General features: G+C 35.7%; 2 protein-coding genes across 9 annotated transcripts in view; one reads left to right on the top strand and one right to left on the bottom strand.

The window, feature by feature from the left end:
- Positions 1-10,363, top strand: part of LOC121387329 (inositol-trisphosphate 3-kinase homolog) — a 100,153-nt gene extending 89,790 nt beyond the window's left edge. For all 8 annotated transcript variants that reach the window (XM_041518364.1, XM_041518366.1, XM_041518367.1 and 5 more), the window contains 5 exons: positions 2,169-2,225; positions 4,217-4,270; positions 6,229-6,345; positions 7,990-8,166; positions 9,609-10,363. In XM_041518364.1, coding sequence (XP_041374298.1) covers positions 2,169-2,225; positions 4,217-4,270; positions 6,229-6,345; positions 7,990-8,166; positions 9,609-9,671 — 468 coding nt within the window. In that variant the 3' untranslated portion in view covers positions 9,672-10,363. The remainder of the gene's footprint in view (positions 1-2,168; positions 2,226-4,216; positions 4,271-6,228; positions 6,346-7,989; positions 8,167-9,608) is intronic.
- Positions 10,364-14,212: 3,849 nt separating this feature from the next.
- LOC121387707 (microtubule-actin cross-linking factor 1-like) overlaps positions 14,213-23,681 on the bottom strand; it is a 175,968-nt gene continuing 166,499 nt past the window's right edge. The window contains 3 exon segments of the mRNA XM_041518900.1: positions 14,213-16,789; positions 20,944-21,054; positions 23,322-23,501. Of these exon segments, the coding sequence (XP_041374834.1) occupies positions 16,440-16,789; positions 20,944-21,054; positions 23,322-23,501 (641 nt within the window). The 3' untranslated portion in view covers positions 14,213-16,439.

Here is a 23,681-nt window from a genome sequence, read left to right as displayed (position 1 = left end):
CAATGTGAGAGTTTTTAAGCTCTATCTCTCTCTTTAGGTGACATATCAGACTTTTACTATTATTTAGTAAAATCGTATAAACTTGAAGTAAAGTAGGGCTAGTGAATTTTTAATCATGGCTAGTAAAAAAAAGTTAAATCACTGATCCCATGGCTAGTGGATTTTATAGAAAATCTAGAAGCCCTGTCTGAGTTTGGAGTCGTTAGTCATTACTCACAAAATGTATTTACTATGCAACCTTCGCTAGAGATATTTTGACAAAACATATGTCAAGTAAAGCAACTCTTTCATTGTGTTCAACGAGTAACATATCTAATTGTAGTAATGCATTACTATTGTGATTTGGAATGGTAAAGCACTTGCTTAATGCACAGTTGGTTTGGGATCCATCCCCTTCGGTGGGCCCATTGTGCTATTTCCCATTCCAGCCAGTGCACCACGACTGGTATATCGAAGACCATGGTATGTGCTGTCCTGTCATATAATGGTGCATATAAAATATCCCTTGCTACTAATGCAAAAATGTAGCGGGTTTCCACTCTAAGACTATATGTCAAAATTATGAAATGTTTGACATCCAGTAGTCGATGATTAATAAATCGATGTGCTCTAGTGGTATCATTAAACAAAACAAACAAACTTATCCAGCAGTCGATGATTAATGGATCAGTGTGCTCTAGTGGTTTCATTAAACAAAAGGAAACTTTTACTATTGTGATTTATGGAACATGCAAACTGTATAGTCTAATTGGCTACACATTTACGATGTGTACAAATTATTTAACACGATTTATATTTGGCATTTCTCCAGCAAAAGTTTATTAGTATCTTACATGTGGGGTAATAAAGGAAATATAAATGTTTGAAAATAAAAAGCATTATATCATTTAGCTTTGACCTAAATAATTTAGATTTTCTTTGGCAGTTTAAAATTCTATATATTTTTTTTTTAATTTGACATACATAATTTTATCATATAATATCTTACATTTTCAGTGCAATCAAAGTATGTGATATTTTTCAGATCACATACTTTAAGAATTTGATAATTTTGCAAATTAGATGTAAATTAGTCAAGGTCTCGGCACTAGGTTTATTGACATTTAAGCAAACGTACTTGGGTGACACTCCATGATTGACGTATGCATTCATAGTCATCAAATAAAAACATTTCAATGGCAATTTGACACTGAAAGCTGTCCAGTGTTCAGAAAACAAAAAACGTTAGGCATAACTTTATTTTGATGTAAAGACATCCAAAATTACATCATTCGAGTTTGATGTCATTTCCAATCAAAAATACACAGCGCCACATATTCTCATGTCATTTGAATATCTAGTAACTGCGGACTGGAATTAAAGTTGCGTGTACAGTTTACAAAAACATGTTGTATTAAGCTTGAGTTTATATGATAAAGAGATTATTACCCTCTTGTATTTCGATATCATCAATATCATATATTAGGAATAAAAATAATGTATTATGCTCGCCAGAGGCTTGCATAATACAATTTTTATTCCTAATATATGATATTGACGATACTGAAAAACACTTTGGTAATAACCTCTATATATTAGGCATAATTTAATATTTAGTTGCTACAAACATAAGGGTGACCAGAAATTATTTGAATATACAGCTATTCATAGAATCTGCAATGTACTATTAATAAATGATAAGAATTTCTTGGCTGAACAAAAAACATTACAATGGATCTTTAAGAATTGTTTAATTGTTTATTCCTAGAATCATCATAACCCCAAAACTCAGGATGCAATATTAACAAGGAAAATGAAAAAGTTAATACTTTTTTTTTTAAATCTTAGAAAAGATATCGCAAACAAAAAAGTGTTTGTTGAAGATAATTACCTTGATTTTTTTCTTTGTTTGTTGGAGATGCTCAGAGTAAAAATCCATATTTTCTCATTTTCCAATCTCCAACTCGACTATTTATTTTTCTCCCTTCTCAATTTTTCATTCTTTGCTATTGTGATTTTCTTGTTTACACGTTTTTGGTCTTCAGTTTTTCACTCTTACATGTAGCTATTATGATTTTTGTATGTACAAAAATCTTTCTTTTTTCTTCAGTTTTTAATTTTAATCTATTATGATCTTCTTATTTATATTTCTGCCATGCTCTAATTTAATATTTTTTTCTTTTTTGTAGTTTCGCGAACAAGAGAGTTCCACTGCAGATCTGGGCTTCAGAATTGATGCAATTAGGGTGAGAACAGAAATGTGAATCTTCTAATTACACATGTGTTTATGTCCAGGTGGGGGGGGGGAGAGATGTAGCCCAGTGGTAAAGCACTCGCTTGATGTGCGGTCGGTTTGGAACAGATTTTCGTCGGTGGGAACCAAGGGGTTATTTCTTATTCCAGCCAGTGCACCACGACTGGTATATCAAAGGCTGTGGTATGTGCTATCCTGTCTGTGGGATAGTGCATATAAAAGATCCCATGCTACTAATTGAAAAATGTAGCGGGTTTCCTATCTAAGACTATACATCAAAATTACCAAATGTTTGACATCCAGTAGCTGATGATTAATAAATCAATGTGCTCTAGTAGTGTTGTTAAACAAAAGAAACTAACAAAAAACTAAGTCCATGCAAGGGATGGAATTTACCCCACTTGGTAGAGCAACTGGGTAGCAAGACTGGGTTTTTTATTTGTTTAATGACACCACTAGAGCACATTGATTTATTAATCATCAGCTACTGGATGTCAAACACTTGGTAATTCTGATATATAGTCTCACAGAAGAACCTGCTACATTTTTCATTAGTAGCAAGGGATCTTTTATATGCACCATCCCACAAACAGGGTAGCACATACTCAATGGGCCCACCGACGGGAATCAATCCTAGAACGATTCATCAAACGAACACTTTACCACTGGGCAACGTCTTGCCCATACAATGTAGGTGGTAGGACTAATTTTAAAATCCTTTATTGGGTTTTCCCCTCTGTCTCAACCAGTGCCCCATGACTGGTTTATCAAAGGCCGTAATATGTTTGCAGTCCTATCTGGGATTGTGCATATAAAAGGTCCATTGCTGCTAATTAACCTGGCCTCGGTGGTTTCGTGGTTAAGCCATCGGACATACGGCTGGTAGGTACAGAGTTCGCAGCGTGGTACCAGCTCCCACACAGAGTGACTTTTAACGACTTGATGGGTAGGTGTAAGACCACTATACACCCTCTTCTCTCTCACTAACCACTATCAATTAACCCATTAACTAACCCATTGTCCTGGACAGACAACATAGCTGAGGTGTGTGTGTGTGTGTGTGTGTCCAGGATAGAGTGCTTGAACCTTAATTGGATTTAAGCATGAAAATAAGTTGAAATGAAATAATTAACTGAAAGGAGTAGTCCATTTCATGAAGGAGAGAGTGTTCTGTATTGTGAATGGTTAATTACATTCTTTTTCCGGGATCAAATGAAAATAACATCCGGAAAGCTAATGACATCATTAGAAAGTGACATCATTAGCAATTAGAACAGGCCAAGTTGACGGTTCAAGGGTCTACAGTTAGATTGTAGCCAGGTATTTTTTCAAGAAATAACAAATATACAGTTAGTTCCGTTAAAAAACGATTCAGTTTACAATGGACATAACCATATGGAGTTTAGATTTGCAGGTGTTATTGTCTATTTGATGCCCCCAAATGTGTTCATTTTTAACCTTAGGCCAACACCTTCGGTCAAAAATGACATTTGCAGGATCAAATAGACTACAACACCTGCAAATCTAAAAACTCCATAGTGATTATTATACGAGCTTGTATGTCGTACTGATTTTATGAAACGAGTGTCAGGATTATTGTATTACCCGAACGAGTGTAATAATTTCTTTATTATCCACATTAACCAAAATACTATTTTTATGAATAGCAAGCTAGGACCATGTCAAAACGTTTAAAATGTAACTAAAAAGACACAACGAAACGACCATTTTCCAAAAGTGTTTACACTGGGGAAGCTGTATTATAAGTTATGATGTCGCTTTCCAAAATGACGTCATTTGTTGTGCATGTGAAATCATTATGACACACGTGGGTCATACAGGTTATACTTCCCTGAATATCTTGAACTGTGTGGATAATAAACATGGTTATCTCCTAATTAAAATGTGTGACATTAAATAAAACACTCTCTGGTTTTCTCTTTTACTATCCAAGTTCCTTACCTTGGTTGATCTCTGTTACAGATGTCCGGCGAGATGCCGCACGCGAATCTTAAGAAAACGAAAAGCAAGGAGCAGGTAAGAGTATGTATGTCTGTCCGTCCGTCTGTCTGTCCGTCTGTCCGTCCGTCCGTCCGTCCGTCCGTCCGTCCATCAGTGCTTCTGTCTATCTGTCCTACATATGATTCCTGTCTGTGGGACCCATTGGGCTATTTCTCGTTCCAGCCAGTGCTCCTCAAAAGTGGTGTAACAAAGGCCATGGTATGTACTACCCTGTCTGTGGGATGGTGCATATAAAAGCTCCCTTGCTGCTAATTGAAAAGAGTAGCCCATGAAGTGGTAACAGCGGGTTTCCTCACTCAATATATTTTTGGTCCTTAACCGTATGTCCAACGCCATATAACCTTAAATAAAATGTGTTGAGTGTGCGTCATTAAATAAAACATTTCCTTCCTTCCTTCCTTAGTTTTACAATACTTCAAATTATTGATGAGATATTGTGTACAGCTTTATCATGTTCTGTTACACATCGTTTGACTGTCATGGCGATGTACCCATATTTTACAGAGTTATGGCCCTTGAACTTGGGAGATACAAAAACATTGTTGGGCAGTACTATCAGAATGCTTGTTTTTTGTTCTGACCGGCGTCGTGGCAGGCCATCGGTCTACAGGCTGGTAGGTACTGGGTTCGGATCCCAGTCGAGGCATGGGATTTTTAATCCAGATACCGACTCCAAACCCCGAGTGAGTGCTCCGCAAGGCTCAATGGGTAGGTGTAAACCACTTGCACCGACCAATGATCCATAACTGGTTCAACAAAGGCCATGGTTTGTGCTATCCTGCCTGTGGAAAGCGCAAATAAAAGATCCCTTGCTGCTAATTTGAAGAGTAGCCCATGTAGTGGCGACATCGGGTTTCCTCTCAAAATCTGTGTGGTCCTTAACCATATGTCTGATGTCATATAACCGTAAATAAAATGTGTTGAGTGCGTTGTTAAATAAAACATTTCTTTCCTTTCTTTCCATGTCTGGTAATTTTGACACATAATGTTAGAGAGGAAACATTTACTTGGATCCTTACTAATGGAAAAATGTAGCGGGTTTCCGCTCTAAGACTATCTGTTAAAATTACCAAAAGTTTGAAAGGCAGTAGTGGTGTCGTTAAACCAAACAAACTTTGAGTTTAAAGGGACACACCCTAGTTACGTTTATTTGTTAACCATTACGGTGTTGTTTTTCGCTATTAAACCCCATTTTTCACAAATAAAATTGCACTTTACTTACATTTTATTATTTAGAATACACATTTCCATTCACCTGAAGTGCTTTTTGGTAATCCTGATGTTTGTAAAACCACGAAATGCATTTTTAGCATTTTTTCACAAGACGTGCTGTCGAGAAAAAAACGTTAAGCAAGCGAGGTCCAGTCTATTTTTAGAGGGGATATTTCCATTTCAATGTCACAGACGTTGGTATATCACGTGACCGTTATCATTTTGGTTCGGTTTGTTTTCTCGTGCACGGTTCGTGCAATCAACATCCGATTTGTTGTTGTTCATTTGTGAGATTTTTTTTCACAGTTCGTGAACATTTTCAGTAACAATAAAGTTCAGACAAGTAAGTGTCTCAATACAAAACGTTACAAACCCTTAAAACCAATAATTTTGCTAAGTCTTACGATATCTGGAGAGGGGATACAACCAGGACAGAACAGTTGGAACATGTCCAGGAGAGGTGAAAGGAACGCACCCCAAGTCTGTGGAAATTTGTCGTGACGTAGGCATTGTTGTGCTTCGAGCGACATCTACCGGTGACATCAGAATACTAACTTTCAAAATTATTTCAAGCAATTGGGACATGGGGATTCCCATGGTATTTATTGATATAAAACCTGCTTTTTCACTCCATTTGATAAAAACGTGATCTAAGTGTGTTACAGGTTTGTAGATTAACCAAATTATAATTTATTTTTGCTGGATGGAACTAGGGTGTGCGGCTTTAACTCATGTAATTAGCTGATGGTTTTATTTTTCAGGTGTCGTGTGTAGTTCGGCAGTTTTTAGGATCAAGCAAAGCTTTACCAGTCATCTGTCGACGTCTTCGAGATATTAGACATAGATTCGAGTGTTCAAAATTCTTTACTACACATGAGGTAGGTACATCTAAGGGATATAATTCATGAGGTATAACCAAGGGAGGTAATTCATATAATTGTTTGCACATTGTGAGATATTACAGATTTGAGTGTTTATAATTTTCCACCATATATAAGGTACATACAAGGGAGGTACTTCATGAGTTTATAATCAAGGGAGATAATTCATATAATTTTACATATTTCGAGTTGTCTCCGAGATATTGGACAGATTTTGAGTACTCACAATTTTCAAGGTTGCATGGTACCAAAGAAGAGAGTTCCGTGTCAAAGTTGGTGGTGCACCGTCGAATATTTACAGAGTAAAAACCAGTGTGGGTGTGAGTGGTAGTAATATGTGACATATACCAGAGGTTGTAACTAATGCGGGGTATCCCCAAAAATGGATCTGCAATTTTCAACAAAAATGATGGTTGCTATTAAAAACATTAATTAAATCTCTTAAATGGTATGTGACCTCCCATTTTCTTGTACTTCCTGGATGTGTTGATACGCTGCTTATATCAGTTTTATTAGTAAACGTTAACATTATTGGCAATAGGAATTGATTTCATCTATTAGAACCTCAACAAATGAGGTACATATAAACAAGGGAGATAATTCAGGAGGTTTGTATAAAGGGGAGAGTTGAGTGACAATTTTTCACTGATACTAGTTAAGCCATTGTACGTACGGCTGGTAGGTACTGGGTTCACATCCCGGTACAGACTCCAACCCAGAGGGGGCGAGACATAGCTTAGTGGTACAGCGCTCGCCTGATGCACAATCGATCTAGGATCGATCCCCATCAGTGGGCCCATTGTGCTATTTTTCATTCCAGCCAGTGCTCCACAACTGGTGTAACAAAGGCTGTGGTATGTACTCTCCTGTCTGTGGGATGGTGCATATCAAAGATCCCTTGCTGCTAATCGAAAAAGAGTAGCCCATGAAGTGGTGACAGCGGGTTTTCTCTCTCAATATCTGAGGGTCCTTAGACATACGTCCAACACCATATAACCGTAAATAAAATGTGTTGAGTGCGTTGTTAAATAAAACATTTCCTTCCTTCTTCCAACCCGGAGTGACTCAGTGGGTAGGTGTAACGTGAACAACTAACCACTAATCCACTGTCCTCGACAGACAGCCCAGATAGCCGATATGTGTGCCCAGGACAGCGTGCTTGAACCTTGATTGGGTATAAGCATGGAAATAAAAAGAGAAAGATAAAATTAAAGTTGACACTTCTTCTCCATAAACAAGGTGCTAGTGGACCAAATCAGTTCCCATTGCTGATAATGATAATGTTTAATAAAAGTGATATAAGTAGTGTAGCTGCAGTGTTTTTACTTTGTAAATATTTGACGGTGCACTTCGAACTTTGACACAGAACTTTCTTCTTTGGTAGCATGCAACCACATAGTACCTACATTCAAGGGAGATAATCCCTGAGATATAAACATAAAGGTAATTATGATCGTTATTTGGTAAATTATTCTGAGTCTTCAGTACCCATCTCTCTTTACTGGATGAACCAGTATTTGGCATGATCAGTAATGGAGTCTGGAACACACACAAAAAAAACAACCGAAAACCCCTAAGTTTGATTGTGAAAAGGCCGTAAATTGCGTAGAGAATAACCGCCAAGAATCATGTTTATTTCAGATTATTGGAAGCTCCCTCCTCATCATGTATGACAAGCAAGACAAGTCTGGAGTGTGGATGATCGATTTCGCCAAAACCATTCCCATCGATGCAGGGATGGTTTTGAATCACCGGTCACCATGGCAACTGGGAAATCACGAAGATGGCTACCTCAATGGCATGGACAGTTTGATAGAAGTAAGATGGCTTTTCATAAACTATTTTTTTTTTTTTACACGTTAATGACGTTCCAGTTAATAAAACTTGTCAAACAATGCCCGCTTGAACCATTTTATCAATTACCGTATACGCTAAAATAATTCACGATCGAGCTTTCATTTTACATTTTCACAAGGAATTATTTTTGTGACTGTGTCCCCCCGATATTAAATTCAAAATTACTCATATTTCATTTGCCAAACTCTCTTTTCAATGACGATTTCATGCACACACTTGGACATGTTACCATGCTGTCAGCGAGACGTCAATGTTGTATGTATGTCTGATAAGACATGTTATCGATGGAACATGCACATGTGATACAGAAAATTGAAAAACGCAAATATCAGAAGAAATAACTTTTAATTATTGATGGTAACCACAAACTTCCATTCAAAGTTACAAAGAAAACCAACAAAACTGAGATTATGTAACAACAGACTTACACCCATCTGTGTGTCACTTTGATCAAATCCATGTGACCATGCAGGTTTACAGAACAACGTGACCTTGTGGATAATTTGGCGGTAACGACAAAGTGCATATGAAACTCGGTATAAATTTAACAGGTACCTCTGACTGCTTGTCTTTGAATCCATGAAAATTATACCAAATCGGAAATAAGTTTGCGCGTAATTAAATTGGCGGTGCTGTCAACGTGTTCGCGATTTCTGCAGGTATATTTTATTTGCGAACATTTGTGTGTATACGGTAATTGAATACAAGTTTCATGATCGATTACAACTTGCTTCAAAACTGAGGGGGCGGAATGTAGGCCAGTGGTAAAGAGCTCAGTCTACGATCAATCCATGGCGGTGGATGGGCCCCATCAGGCCATTTCTTGTTCTAGCCAGTGCACCACGACTGGCATATTAAAGGCCGTGGTATGTGCTGTCCTGTCGCATATAAACGATCCCAAGCTACAGTGGAAAAATGTAGCGGATGACTAATACCTCAGTGTGCTGTACTAGTGCGTTCGTTGGAACAAACCGGCCTCGGTGGCGTCGTGGCAGGCCATCGGTCTACAGGCTGGTAGGTACTGGGTTCGGATCCCAGTCGAGGCATGGGATTTTTAATCCAGATACGGACTCTAAACCCTGAGTGAGTGCTCCGCAAGGCTCAGTGGGTAGGTGTAAACCACTTGCACCGACCAGTGATCCACAACTGGTTCAACAAAGGCCATGGTTTGTGCTATCCTGCCTGTGGGAAGCGCAAATAAAAGATCCCTTGCTGCTAATCGGAAGAGTAGCCCATGTAGTGGCGACAGCGGGTTTCCTCTCAAAATCTGTGTGGTCCTTAACCATATGTCTGACGCCATATAACCGTAAATAAAATGTGTTGAGTGCGTCGTTAAATAAAACATTTCTTTCTTTTTTTTCTTTCTTTCTTACAATACTGAATGCATTTTGTTTGTTTTGCAGGTTTGTGAGGGGTTGCTGAAAGAACAATCAACAAGTGTTGAGAATGAAAGAACTGAGACTTGAAAAAATATATAACCTGCCGTTAAAGAGGAAATATTCATAGCACGAGGGAAACAACCTCGGTGTGTTTCATTTTGATTGGTTGTTATTTGCAGCAAATGCAAACTGATTGGTTGTTGTTTTTTTAACTTGAGGAAACCGATTGGTTATTCGTTAAAACTGAGCAAGCTGATTGCTTGTTTTTATAAACTGAGCAAGCTGATTGCTGTTTTTATAAACTGAGCAAGCTGATTGCTTGTTTTTATAAACTAAGCAAACTGATTGGTTGTCTGCTTTTAAAACTGAGCAAACCAATTGGTTGTTTTTAAGCTGAGCAAACTGGATTGGTGGTTTATGAGGGTATGAAGAGAACTGACTTTGCTTGCAGCCAATGATGTTTCTGTGAGAGAAAAAACAATGGTCGTTGGACTGAAGACTGCAAATTAAAATGAATGTACCAGTGATCAAGGGGAACAAATTATTTTGTACAGTTCTACCTCTCATGGCAGCAGCTAGTGTAAAAATATCGAGGTGGAGGGAAGGGATAAAACAGAAAGATCTGGCCACTAATATAGTCTTTAGTTCCACAAAAAAGCTCTTTTAAACTAAAATGAGTGATTTTTAGCTAAAAGGGCAATTTTTTTACTGAAAAAGGTGATTTTTTAACTAATAGGGGCAATTTTAAATTAAAGGGCACTTTTTATATTTTTCTGCCTAGCTTCCCCCCCCCCCCCCCCCCAAGTATATAGGGCCCTTTTTCTTTTACCTTCAACAAGCTGAAATAATGTGATAGTTATCACAAGGACAATTAGATAAAACGAAGTCCAGTTATACAATTATGTAATGGGCAATTTAATGTTTTTTGTTACCCCTCTATGCATGTTTTGTGTCACCTCTGCGAAAATAGTCGGTAATAGAACTTGTGTGGTTATTGACTTGATGAATAAAAATGAGACATTGTGAAAATGTTAGAGAACTCTTAACAAACGCCCACTTACTTTTTCCATGTTTTTAACTCTCCCCATCCCCATGTTTTTAACTCTCTCCCCTCCCCTATGTTTTTAACTCTCTCCCCTCCCCTATGTTTTTGGAAATACATATCATGACTTCCTACCCCACTAGCGTTATGTAATGTTATATATTCCTAAACTCCAAGTAAAGTTTATTACAATATCCATAACAATATTTTACCGATTATAGATTAACTGGGTAGGTGTTTTTTTAAGGTGTTTTTTTTGGATGCATTGATTTTACTATTTGTGGAAAGTATAGTTTACATTTTGTGTGGAAAAAAACATATTTTAAATTGCAAGTTTTTAAAAATATATTCATAAGTTGTCAAAGTGAATACATGTACAATTTTCTTATTATGAAGTGATTACATACATATATTGAAAAAAAACCCCACCTCAAATAACTAAGGACTAATTAATATCGAAAGTATAAAAATTTGGAAAAAATGGCATGTTTTTTAGTGTTTATATTAATATTACCACATATTATGCAGTGGCAGTTCCAGAGGGGAGTTCTAGAGGAGTGCACCACCTCCGAGGAGCTGCTACAGAATCCCTAACTACCCCTTCATCCAACAAATGTATGATCACTTTACCAAACATATGACAACTATCCAATACCCTTTTTTAAATTGCAATCCCTCCCTAAAAAAAAATCCTGGATCCACCCCTTTTGTATGTATGTGCTACCTTATTATTCCTATTTTAGTTTCAATGGCTGGCAGGCCCAGTCTTGCATTATTTTGTTGTCTTTGTTTTGTTTTAATTATGCCGCCAAGATATATTTCTGGCCATTACTGTATAATTTCATTTATGTGTACGCTGTAATCATGCATGAATCTTGAAGCAACTGTATTCAGCATGTTGGCTCTCATTGTTCAATAATACCATTGTCATTAAAGAAATTTAATATATTTATATCATATTGGGCTGCAAATTTAACACGATTCTGTGCTTCAACAGATCCCTGATTTTAGGTCATAAGTGTAATATTTGTGATGGATTCACAAAAATATCTATAGCAATTATAAATTTTTTTTTTTTTAATTCTTAAATTCAGTGCCTGAATAAACACACTGAAGGCCATATACATTATTTATGCATGTATATACTGATATATAATCATTATGTAACTATTAAATGGATGAAAAGGCCATAGATATATATATTTTTACTTATTAGTTAATAAGGCTAAAATGATTGCAATTATTGTTAAGCAAATTAAAATATGTGGTGGGATAGTAGTAAAGGAAATATTTTGCCTGTCTTACATACACATATATCTACTGAAGTTTATAAAGAACAATTAAAAGTGAATGACCAAAATATTTTCAAATGTTAGCATTCCACACCACTATTTGGTCTTCGTTATAATATTCATTTCATGTCATGTCATTTAATAAAAACGAGTTTTGAAGAGCTTAAGAACGTTTGGTAAATAAAAAAGGTTATTTACAAGCTTTTTCTTGTCTTGTTGGTTTTGTTTATTTTTATTTGGAGGTTCAAGAGTAAAGACCAGCAGAACATCAACACATGGGGCTGGTTGGAGATACGGAGTTAAAGTTTAGAGACACCACTGGAGCACATTGATTTACAAATCATCGGGTATTGGATGTCAAACATTTTGAAATATAGTCTTGGAGAGGAAACCTGCTACATTTTTTCATTAGTAGCAATGGGTCTTTTATATGCACCATCCTATAGACAGGATAGCACATACCACGGCATTTGATATACCAGTTGTGGTGCACTGGTTGGAACGAGAAATAGCCCAATGGGCCTACCAACAGGAACAGATTCCAGACCAACCATGTATCTTGCATCAAAAGTAAAGTTTGTTTTATTTAACGACGCCGCTAGAGCACATTGATTTTTTATCTCATCATCGGCTATTGGACGTCAAACATATGGTCAATCTGACACTGTTTTTAGAGGAAACCCGCTGTCGCCACATAGGCTACTCTTTTATGACAGGCAGCAAGGGATCTTTTATTTGCGCTTCCCACAGGCAGGATAGCACAAACCATGGCCTTTGTTGAACCAGTTATGGATCACTGGTCGGTGCAAGTGGTTTACACCTACCCATTGAGCCTTGCGGAGCACTCACTCAGGGTTTGGAGTCGGTATCTGGATTAAAAATCCCATGCCTCGACTGGGATCCGAACCCAATACCTACCAGCCTGTTCATCTTGCATCAAGCAGGCACTCTACCACTGGGCTACGTCCCGTGCCCCCGAAGAGGTTTGAACCCATGACTAAAGCAGCTCTGGCGAGCTCTACAGTCTGAGCTTGAGATGGATCCCGCTTCCTCTTTTGTTGTAAAATCATCAATCAAAAACAACTGAAACACTCCCAAATGCCTAACAGTTATAACAACAAAACACACCACTCAATATGAAATTTTTCATACATGTTTTAATATGCTGATATAATAACATACATGTTCTGTACACGATGGTGACCCATCCCTTTATGAGAATGTAAAAATAATGACATGATTGTGATATGAAAATATATCGGGTAACATTCCACGCTAAAAACATACATAACTATACAACCTGTTCCATACTTGTCATTTGTAACACTAAATTATCACATCCACCTTCCCCCACCCCCCCAATGAAATACCCATGAATTCCCCAAACCAGAAATCTGCTCCTTAAATACAAGCTATTAAGATGATACATTTTCGTTTTTTTCTTCCACCTCCGTAAAACTGGATATATGTGAGGGTTTTGGGAGTTTTTAACAAAAATGTTAATTCATGTTAAGTGATGTTGTTGAAGAAAAAAACATTTAGCACATCAAAGATACAGAATTTATAGTTGTATATCCATATATGGGTATGTTGTGGTTATAGAATGGGCCCTTATAATAATTTTTTAATTTTTATTTATTTATTATTATTATTATTAGTATTATTATTATTTGATTAAACAAACAAAAATCACTCGGAACCAAAATTCATGCATTTCTGGTACATTATATCAAACCATTTAAAAATAGTATATTTTTCATTTTGTCATAATACATTTATTTCAATGTAGATAGGACTACATGTATAAATTTACTGATAGGAATTCTTTGATGTATCAATGTTTTTCTTAAACAACAATGAAATAAACAAGAATTACCCAAACATATATTCTGTGGGGAACCAGTGTAGTGATGATTTACACCTAACCTACCCATTTACTCCAGGACTGGTATGCAATCCCAGTATCTAAGTTTCAACCAAAAGTTGAATACACAATTTTCACAGGACACTCCCCCCCCCCCCCCCCCCCCCCATCCCATGGACTGACCCGAAAGAAAGAAAGAAACACATTTTATTTACGGTTATATGGCATCAGACATATGGTTAAGAACCACACAGATTTTAAGAGGAAACCCGCTGTTGCCACTACATGGGCTACTCTTTCCGATTAGCAGCAAGGGATCTTTTATTTGCGCTTCCCACAGGCAGGACAGCACAAACCATGGCCTTTGTTGAACCAGTTATGGATCACTGGTCGGTGCAAGTGGTTTACACCTACCCACTGAGCTTTGCGGAGCACTCACCCAGGGTTTTGAGTCGGTATCTGGATTAAAAATCCCATGCCTCGACTGGGATCCGAACCCAGTACCTACCAGCCTGTAGACCGATGGCCTAACCACGACGCCACCGAGGCCGGTGGACTGACCCGAATACTCCATCAGCCAATTAAATGGCTATAATCTCCCTTTGATGCATGGATATCCTGTTCCGGTCACGTGATATCTACATGTACTTCCTCCTTTGCTTCTATATTCTGGACTAATAGACTCCAATCATATGGGATAGAAAAAGTACACCTGAGGTGGTGAAAATTTCGACCTGTGATGAGGCTTGCCGAGTCCCACCATCGAAATTTTCGCCACCGAGGGTATACTTATTCTATCCCACATGACCGCATATGGTGGAGTCTTTTTCTCCCATCCATAGCTTTTATGAAGGTTTTAATAACAAAATATCAATTTAAAACTAACCAACTCCCATCGATATGACGTCATATATTACCAATACCCAGGGTGGGATGTACACCTTGGGGGTCCCGAGCACTTCAGGTTTAGGGGCCCCTCAACATAGAAATTAAATTACATGACAAATAAAAAAATGAACTAATTTTATAATTATTATATTTTTTTTTATAAAGGAAGTTCTTAGTCTGGGGGGGGGGGGGGGTTTGCGGGGCAATTGCCCCCTTATAAATCCAGCACTGTCAATATCGTAATACTCCCAATGTTAAATTCAATTACCTCATAGCCCATGCAAGACCGATTTATTCCGCCTGGGCTGATGGGAGAAATATTTCTATTTTTAAGTAATAGTAGATTCTAGCCATCTTATTAGCTGTTGGAATGCTTGGGCCAGTCCATAGGACTGACTGGGGTGGGGGTGGGGATTCTACAGAAATCGCGATATGTATGAAAAGAAACCTTTTTTTTTAATATATAGAAAGTCACATGAATTAAAATAATGGAATTTTGTGAGAAACTGATCAAATACATATTAATAAATGTGTTCTTCAGTATCAACAATGATTACAATAATATAAGATACCCCTGCCCCCCACTGTTGCCAAAATGTCATTTGAAATGCAACCTGAATAAAATTGGTATCTTAAATTAATATAGGTTTGACTGCATGCTCTTGTTATTAAAAACAAAGGTAAACCTTTTGAGTGTGACAAAGTCCAATATACATTTTAAAAAATAGTTTTATGGCAACTTTCGATCATTATTTCAAGCAAGGGCGCATCCATCACCATTCTCATCCTAATTTGTGATCAGATGCGACATCGGAATTCTAGAAACTCACTCATTTTCAAGAAAAACTATTTAAAATTTTTTGAACAGGCAAAGTGTTAAAAACAGAGTTTCTTTCCAATAATTATTACCCGCTGTACAGTTCTTGATGAGTTTGAAAAAAACCGAAAACTTCAACTCAAAGCTACAGAAAATGAATGTTGTAAAACTGACAAATATTTGCATAGTTGGGAAATATAAAAGGCAGCTTACAATGCGATAATTTAAAGCTTAATTTAAAAAAGAAGACATAATTTGGACCCTGTACCCTAGAAAATGAATATGCAATGCAAATAAATATGTGTTAAATGATTTCTTAGTACACTAAACCAGTGATATGTATAATCTCACAACTTTGATTAATGGTATATATAAATGCAGTATAAAACTGGAATGTTTTACTTGTGTAAATATAATATCTGCAAATATCTATATTAATATCTTTCATAATTTAAAATTATATATTGCTAGTAGAAACTGAGACATTCAAATCAGATCCCACCAATAAACATCCTTCTACAGTCGACCAGTTAGAGAAGTGTTATCACTTTGCTCCACCAATGAAACTGTCTTAACACTGACCAATCAGATAATTGGTGACATTTTGCATTACCCCCTACAGGTGTTAGTCAAACCAATCAGAGAAATGATAACATTGTTACAACAATGTAAGGCTCTACATTTTAACCAATCACAAAGACTACCTCATTTTGTTTCACCAATTAAAATCTTTTCTACAACTGGCCAATCAACATTTTGCTTTGGACAGATAATATTTTGTTCCACCAATAAAAATCTGTGTACAGCTGACAATCAAGGGATAACATTTTGCTTTTAGCCAAACAATAACATTTTGTTTCAACAATCATTATTTCAAATGATAACATACGTCTTCCATAAATGGCCTCTGGTAGACAATTCTTTGAGTTCAAAGAAAGGAATGATAAGAACTTTATCTCCACCCCGTTTGTGGAGCCTTTGGTTGTGTTGGCGTGGATGGCAGTCGTCGCGTTCGCATTCCCTTCGTGGGAGTTGTACTCCCAGGACGTTGTGGTGTTGACGTAGTTCGGGGGGAGAAGGGGGTTGTGGGGGTCGTCGGTCGTGACCTCGGGGTCGAGCCAAACGACGATGTTGGGGTGGGAGTTTTTGATCTTTGAACGAATGTACTAGAGTTTCTTCTCGGGGTTGACGAAGTGGGGCTCTGGCCGGGGGTCGGGGTGCGCATGTTTCTACTCTGGTTGGAGGCTAGACTTGAAGACGACGTACTGATTCGCTTCGATCGGCTCAAGCTTCCCGTGGATCCTGAAATCATAAATAGATAAGTAGAGTGAGGCCAAGTAAATTACACAAAAAAAAAAAAATATATATAATTTTTTTTTTCTCTTAGTCCCCACCCTCTCCATATTTATAAATAATTTGGAATAACCAATATACAAATATATAACATGTAACTGCTGAAATACGGTAATACATGGGGAGTTGATATCCATTCAAAACTTATTTGTTTAAAAATACTAAAAATACCATGGTAACCATATGGTAAAACAAATTTGATTTAACAAAACCAACAACATTAGATCAGAAAATTATTTTGTGTGAGAGAGAGAGAGAGAGAGAGAGAGAGAGAGAGAGAGAGAGAGAGAGAAAGAGAGAAAGAGAGATACATGTAAAACTAGTCTACATTTTTTAAAAGGAAAAATAATTCCACTGCAAATCAAAAGCCAATCTCGCACTTCATGAAAGACACAAAAATAAATATTATGTTGCTGACAAAAAGATATAAATATAAATAACTATTGAAAACACTTTCAATGTGAATCTTTTGAATAATAAAGTTAATTATTTCAACGGAAAACTAATCACAATATATCCCCAAACCTCATCAATCGTTACAAGAAACACAATGTACCATGATAATATAACTGAAAAAATGAGACTGAATATATTCTAAAGCAAATATGTGTATATATAGCATATTATTCATCCAACAAACAAGCTTGATATGGAGAGAGAATAACAAAGCATATATATGCCAGACCAATATGTTCTTAGATTTCACAATCATACAATTTTATTAAAAATCTAAATAAACCAAATTTAAAGGTACAAACTCCATATTTCAAACATTATTTTCAATGGGACTTAAAAAGGGACAAAAGTTACAACAGCAGTAACTGTTATGGTTTCTATTGGCATCACCAGAATATTTTTAAAGGATTTATTTTTTAGTAATGAAGAAGAAGCTTGTTTTGTTTAACGACACCACTAGAGCACATTTATTCATCATCAGCTATTGGATGTCAAACATTTGGTAATTCTGACTCAGTCATCAGAAGAAGCCTGCTACATTTTTTTCTATTGAAATCGTGTGGCCCTGGTAATTTGTGACTCAAAATCTTAGAGGAAACCTATCATGGCCTTTGGTATACCAGTTGTGGTGCACCAATTGGGATAGGGATCCTATGATACATCACATCTCAAGCAAGCCTCCTTTATGTTCGAATGAGTAAAAAATTATTTGTTTAATAATAAAGGCGATTTGGATCCTGGAATGATATCTGTATTTAGATCCTGGTGTGATATCTGTATTTAGATCCTGGTATGATATCTGTATCTAGATACTGGTGTGATATCTGTATTTAGATCCTGGTGTGATATCTGTATCTAGATCCTGGTGTGATATCTGTATTTAGATCCTGGGTTGACATCTGTATTTAGATCCTGATGTGATATCTGTATTTAGACCTGGTGTGATATCTGTATTTAGATCCTGGTGTGATATCTGTATTTAGATCCTGGTGTGTTATCTGTATTTAGATCTTAGTGTGATATCTGTATTAAGATCCTGGTGTGGTATCTGTATTTAGATATTGGTATATCTGTATTTAGATCTTGGTGTGGTATATGTATTTAGATCTTGGTGTGATATCTGTATTTAGATCTTGATATGGTATCTGTATTTAGATCCTGGAGTGATATCTGTATTTTGATCCTGGAATGATATCTGCATTAAGATACTGTGTTATATCTGTATTTAGATCCTTGTGTAATATCTATATTTAGATACTGGTGCGATATCTATATTTAGATACTGGTGTGTTATCTATATTTAGATCCTTGTGTGATATCTATATTTAGATCCTGGTGTGATATCTATACAGTATAACCTCGATTTACCGCTCCCCAATTTAACGCCAACCTCTCGTATCGCCAACTTTCTTCCAAGTACCGTTTGTTTTCTTGGTTAATTCCCTCTATTTAGCGCCACCCTCGCTATCCGCCAAACATCTTTTTGAACAAAATGCATTTTAGATGTTACAGTCCCCTCGATTATATCACCTGTGATCCAATTAGCTGTAATCAAGCGGCTCGACAGGAGTACATTGTCCGTAATTAAGCTCTACAGGAGTTGTTACTTTTCGTATTGTTTAATGATTGACTGTGTTACAGTTAGTTGTCAGTGCAGTGATTCCACAGTTCAAAGAAGTAGCGGTACCAGACAAAAAACCGGTTTGATGATGACGTGACAATAAGGGATTTGATCGGTGCATTTGATCGGGCCATTCTGGGTAAATGCGTAACATCAGTTGTTTTAGTCCTAATCAAGTATGACCCGCGTTTAATAAATAAAGAAACATCCTTTTTAACTGTTATTGTGTGTAAGCTGTATAAGCTGATGAGTTAGTTGCAAAGCTCAAAGTGAATAAAGAAGTGAAAATTGAAAAGTTTTTTTAAGAGCAGGGCCTCTATGCGAGTTTGAACTCGGCATTTGGGATAAATATCATGGTACCGATCAGGCATTTCATTGCAGTAAAATGGATTCTAAACGCAAACGTGTCCTATTAGACCGGAAGAAGTTCCCTCAGCGGTATGTGCGCGAGACGCGAACAAAACAGTTCTTCGGTTTATAGAAGGTAATCCACATTCAGTTAAGTCCGATGTAAATTCGATGATTTCTTTCCAGACAAGAGTGAACGAGTTAATTCTTCTGAGCAAACAGCAGAAAAATATTCTGGACTTTTTTAAAAAGGATTGACTTTGACACTGTGCTAATCAAATTTACTGTACTTTTTACCGTTTCACCGTACTTGTTTACGTTTTTATATTTCCAATGTTCATTGCTGATTGACAAATTAAAATTAATGTTTAACTTGTTACCTTGTTTTTTCTGTTTTTGTTTATTGTCGTTTTAAACAAACTGTGACATTTAATACATGCAGATGTATTAAATGGAAAATATGTTTGGTGGCGCATCCTTGGCACCCTCACTTTAACGCCAACTCGATATAACGCCAAAATCACGTAGGTACCACAGTAGGCGGTAAATCGAGGGTATACTGTATTTAGATACTAGTGCGATATCTATATTTAGATCCTTGTGTGATATCTATATTTAGATCCTGGTGTAATATCTGTATTTAGATACTAGTGTGATATCTGTATTTAGATTTTAGAGTGATATATGTATTTAGGAAAATAATATATCCTAAATTTAGTTATCTTCCAAAGAAGATTGGACAAAACCCCATCACTAAAATATTTATAACAAAATGCATTAATTATCATACTTAATATTTTCTCTTTTTAGCAGCTGGATGCTCATGTTTAATAAATGAAGTTTCTAAAACACACACAAACTATATTGGTCTGGCTTTTACATAATGCGTTTGATGCTTAAAGCTGAAAATATACATTTAAATATCATAGCTTGATATAATTATAGTTCCATACCAAAACATATAATATACAAACCAAATTGGAATTACTGGTTTTATAACTACTCGTAAATGGATTCTCTTTTTTTTTTTTTTAAGTACCAATAACAAATATATATTATACTTAAAATACTACCATAATACTTACATGTATTAGTAAAAAAATAATGTAACATTTGTAAAAAAAAAATTTAAATGGTGCCAAAAAACACGGTGACAGGAAATAAAAGACATTTTTAGGATGTTTAATATTTTTAGAATTTTTTTTTGATTAGTCTTCAAATTTATAATAACTATTAGCACAAAAAGTATTAGCAAACATTTGTGAACAAATCTTTAGTTATAACTGTGCAAAAAAGAAAGGAAAGGAAAACGCTTTCATTAGGAATTTTAATATTTTCTACAATTCCCCCCCACGACACCCCCCACTTAGCAAAGACAGCATTCAAGAGATACATTATTTTTAGGAACCTAATTTTAATTAATTAATAAATAATCAATAAATAAATAATAATAATTTTAAAAATACAATAAAATAAATTTAAAGATAAAAAAAAACTAACTTCTTAAACGTTTTTAAAAAATATATAAAAATAAAATAAATATAAACTACAATTTGTATTTCAACAATTCTACGATACATTTTACAATTTAAAAAAAAAAAATGCATTGCATATTATTAATTCATGTTTTTGTTTCTAAACTACTTTGTGGGTGGCGACAATAGGACCCAATACCTACCAAACTCTGGGTTTTTATTCAACGAAGGACTATGGTTGGCGTGCGACGATAGGTTTACCATAGACGATGTGATTCGACTACGACGTAGAGACGATTCTGCAGAACTTCCCGCTGAAACATGAAATACTTCTTCAAGGTCACGGGTCTAGGTCCCAAAACCATAATTCATGTCATAGAGCAGATTTAAATACTTTAATTTTTTTATCAAACAACCCTCGGCCAGTTATATTAAATGATGTCAGAATTTGTCACACCTGAACAACATGGTTTCGAATTGAATAATACCGGTAATAAACAACAAATAATATCTTAATTAATTAAAAAGATGTGACATTACAAACGTTTATAGAAATTAAAAAAAAAAATTGTATACAAAAATGTTGTTATAAATTATATTGTTACCAAAGTAAGGAAAATGGCAACAGACAATAGTTATTGAAAAATTAAGAAACCATTTTGTGAAAAAATATTTAAGTCTGAAACCATTCTCCTAATTTTAATAAAATATCCAAATGTATCAGTTTTCACTATTTAAAGAAGGAAAATTATTGCATTTATTTATTTTGTTTAACGATACCACATTGATTTATTAATCATTGACTATTGGATGTCATACATTTGGTAATTTTGACATAGTCTTAGAGAGGAAACCCGCTACATTTTCCATTAGCAGCAAGGGATCTTTTATAAGCACCATCCCACAGGCAGGATAGCACATACCACGGCCTTTGATACACCAGTCATAGTGCACTGGATGGAGCGAGAAACAGCCCAATGGGCCCACCGATGGGGATCGATCCCCAACTGACTGTGCATTAAGCAAGCGCTTTACCACTGGGTTAAATCCCGCCCCGAAAATTATTGCAATGCAATAAATGCTTACAAAGCATTTCTGTTCTAAGGTCAATAATTGCCTTAATTGTAGACAATGTTATTTCTTTCAATTAAAAAATATATATATATATTACCAAAAAACCGCCCACTTTTTTAAAAAATATAAACTTTCGAATATTTAAAAAACAAAAAAATCACACAAAAATCATGCACATAATAATTTAAATATTAAAAAACTGTAATTACTGAGATACATGCAACACATGCAAATATAACAGATATAAAATGATTCTGAATGCACCGGGGAAATGCACATGCAGCACAATGCATCGATGAAAGATGTTAAATGCTTAATGTACCATTTGGGAACAGGATAAATAAAATAAATATACTTGACTTGGTAGTAAGGTAACATGCAAGGTGTGGTGATTGGTTAAAATGTAAGTATATATTAATAGTTATTAATGTGTAAAGTTAAGCTTATTTACATGCACGCCAACTGCTAATCAGACACATAAAACCAACATTACATTCAGTCCAGGTATATAAAATCAATATTACATTCAGTCAAGGTATATAAAACCAATATTACATTCAGTCCAGGTACATAAAACCAATTTTACATTCAGTCCACGTACTCGTTGAATTTAACTAATCAATTTTAACATTCCACTCTTTTAAAGTTGCCAAGTCCAGTTTTGTTTTTATAGTTACAGAGAAAAACTTAATTTTAACTGCCATAGAACTATTCTTAACCCATGATAGCAATACTTGATATTGTAAAATTAAAATCTGAAAGATTTAAAAAACATTTTGATTATGTTTTAATGACATTTTTATTTATTAGTAGCAAGGTATTTTTTATATCCACTTTCAGACAGGACAGTACATACCACAGCCTTTGATATACCAGTCATGTGACACTGATTATAATGGGAAAACCAAACAGATCTGTTGAGGAGGTTTGATCCTACAATCTTCGCTCTTCGGGCAAGTGCCTGAAGTAAATCCCAGCCCTTGAAACATTTACGTTTAACAATATTTTTAGCCCATATTTATCACAAATTATTTTTGGAAGTAGAGTGAGTGTATTAATAAAATTAAAATTTGAAATTTCCATGTGAATAATGGTACAGAAATATATCTAACCCATGTTCAGAGATAACAAATTATTAAATTATTATCGTAATTCATAATTCATGCAAATTTAATTAATCTTTTGCATCACAATATCACACTAGAAACATTTTTAAATAGTGTAGCTAACTCTTTAACTGTTATGTTTCGTTAACAGAATACGTAACAATTTGTGCATGTTAACATAATGGAATACTTAATTTGCGCATGTTAAAATCTATGTTAATAAAATTATTATCTAAAAAAATTTTTTTTTTTAAATTCCTGCTTTAAACAAAAACTGGATTTGGCACTGAAAGAATAACTGCGAAGATCTCAACTTTTTCGACTTATCACACTGTCCTAAAAAAACGGTGCAGTGAAAGAACACGGCAAAACAGGTGCACTGAGCTACGACACTCTTCTACCTGAGGAATTCGATGAAGCATATCCGGTATCGTTTTGGCGTCGCCTGGCACCTGTGGGGAAGGGGGAAATACTCCGCCCTGGTGTACTCCCCCTCCGGGAGGTGGAGGAGGTGACAGACTGCTGCGACCCATCGGGCAATAAGAGAGTGTCGCGCAGGTCAAAATTAGTTCGGCCCCTTGCTGTGAAAGCAATACAAATTAACAAACATGACTCGACTCGACTCACACAAATACCGTTATCACAGGCCGTAGGATTTCAAATCTCATGGGAAACGCTTTTTCGGTTTGTGCCTTGTGATCATGGGAACCCATCGGTAATTATTTGTAAAAAAAATATATATATATATATATATATATTTA

This window comes from Gigantopelta aegis, chromosome 13 (genome assembly GCF_016097555.1).
Source record: "Gigantopelta aegis isolate Gae_Host chromosome 13, Gae_host_genome, whole genome shotgun sequence".
NCBI lineage: Eukaryota > Metazoa > Mollusca > Gastropoda > Neomphalida > Peltospiridae > Gigantopelta > Gigantopelta aegis.
This window is presented reverse-complemented; position numbering and strand designations above follow the sequence as displayed.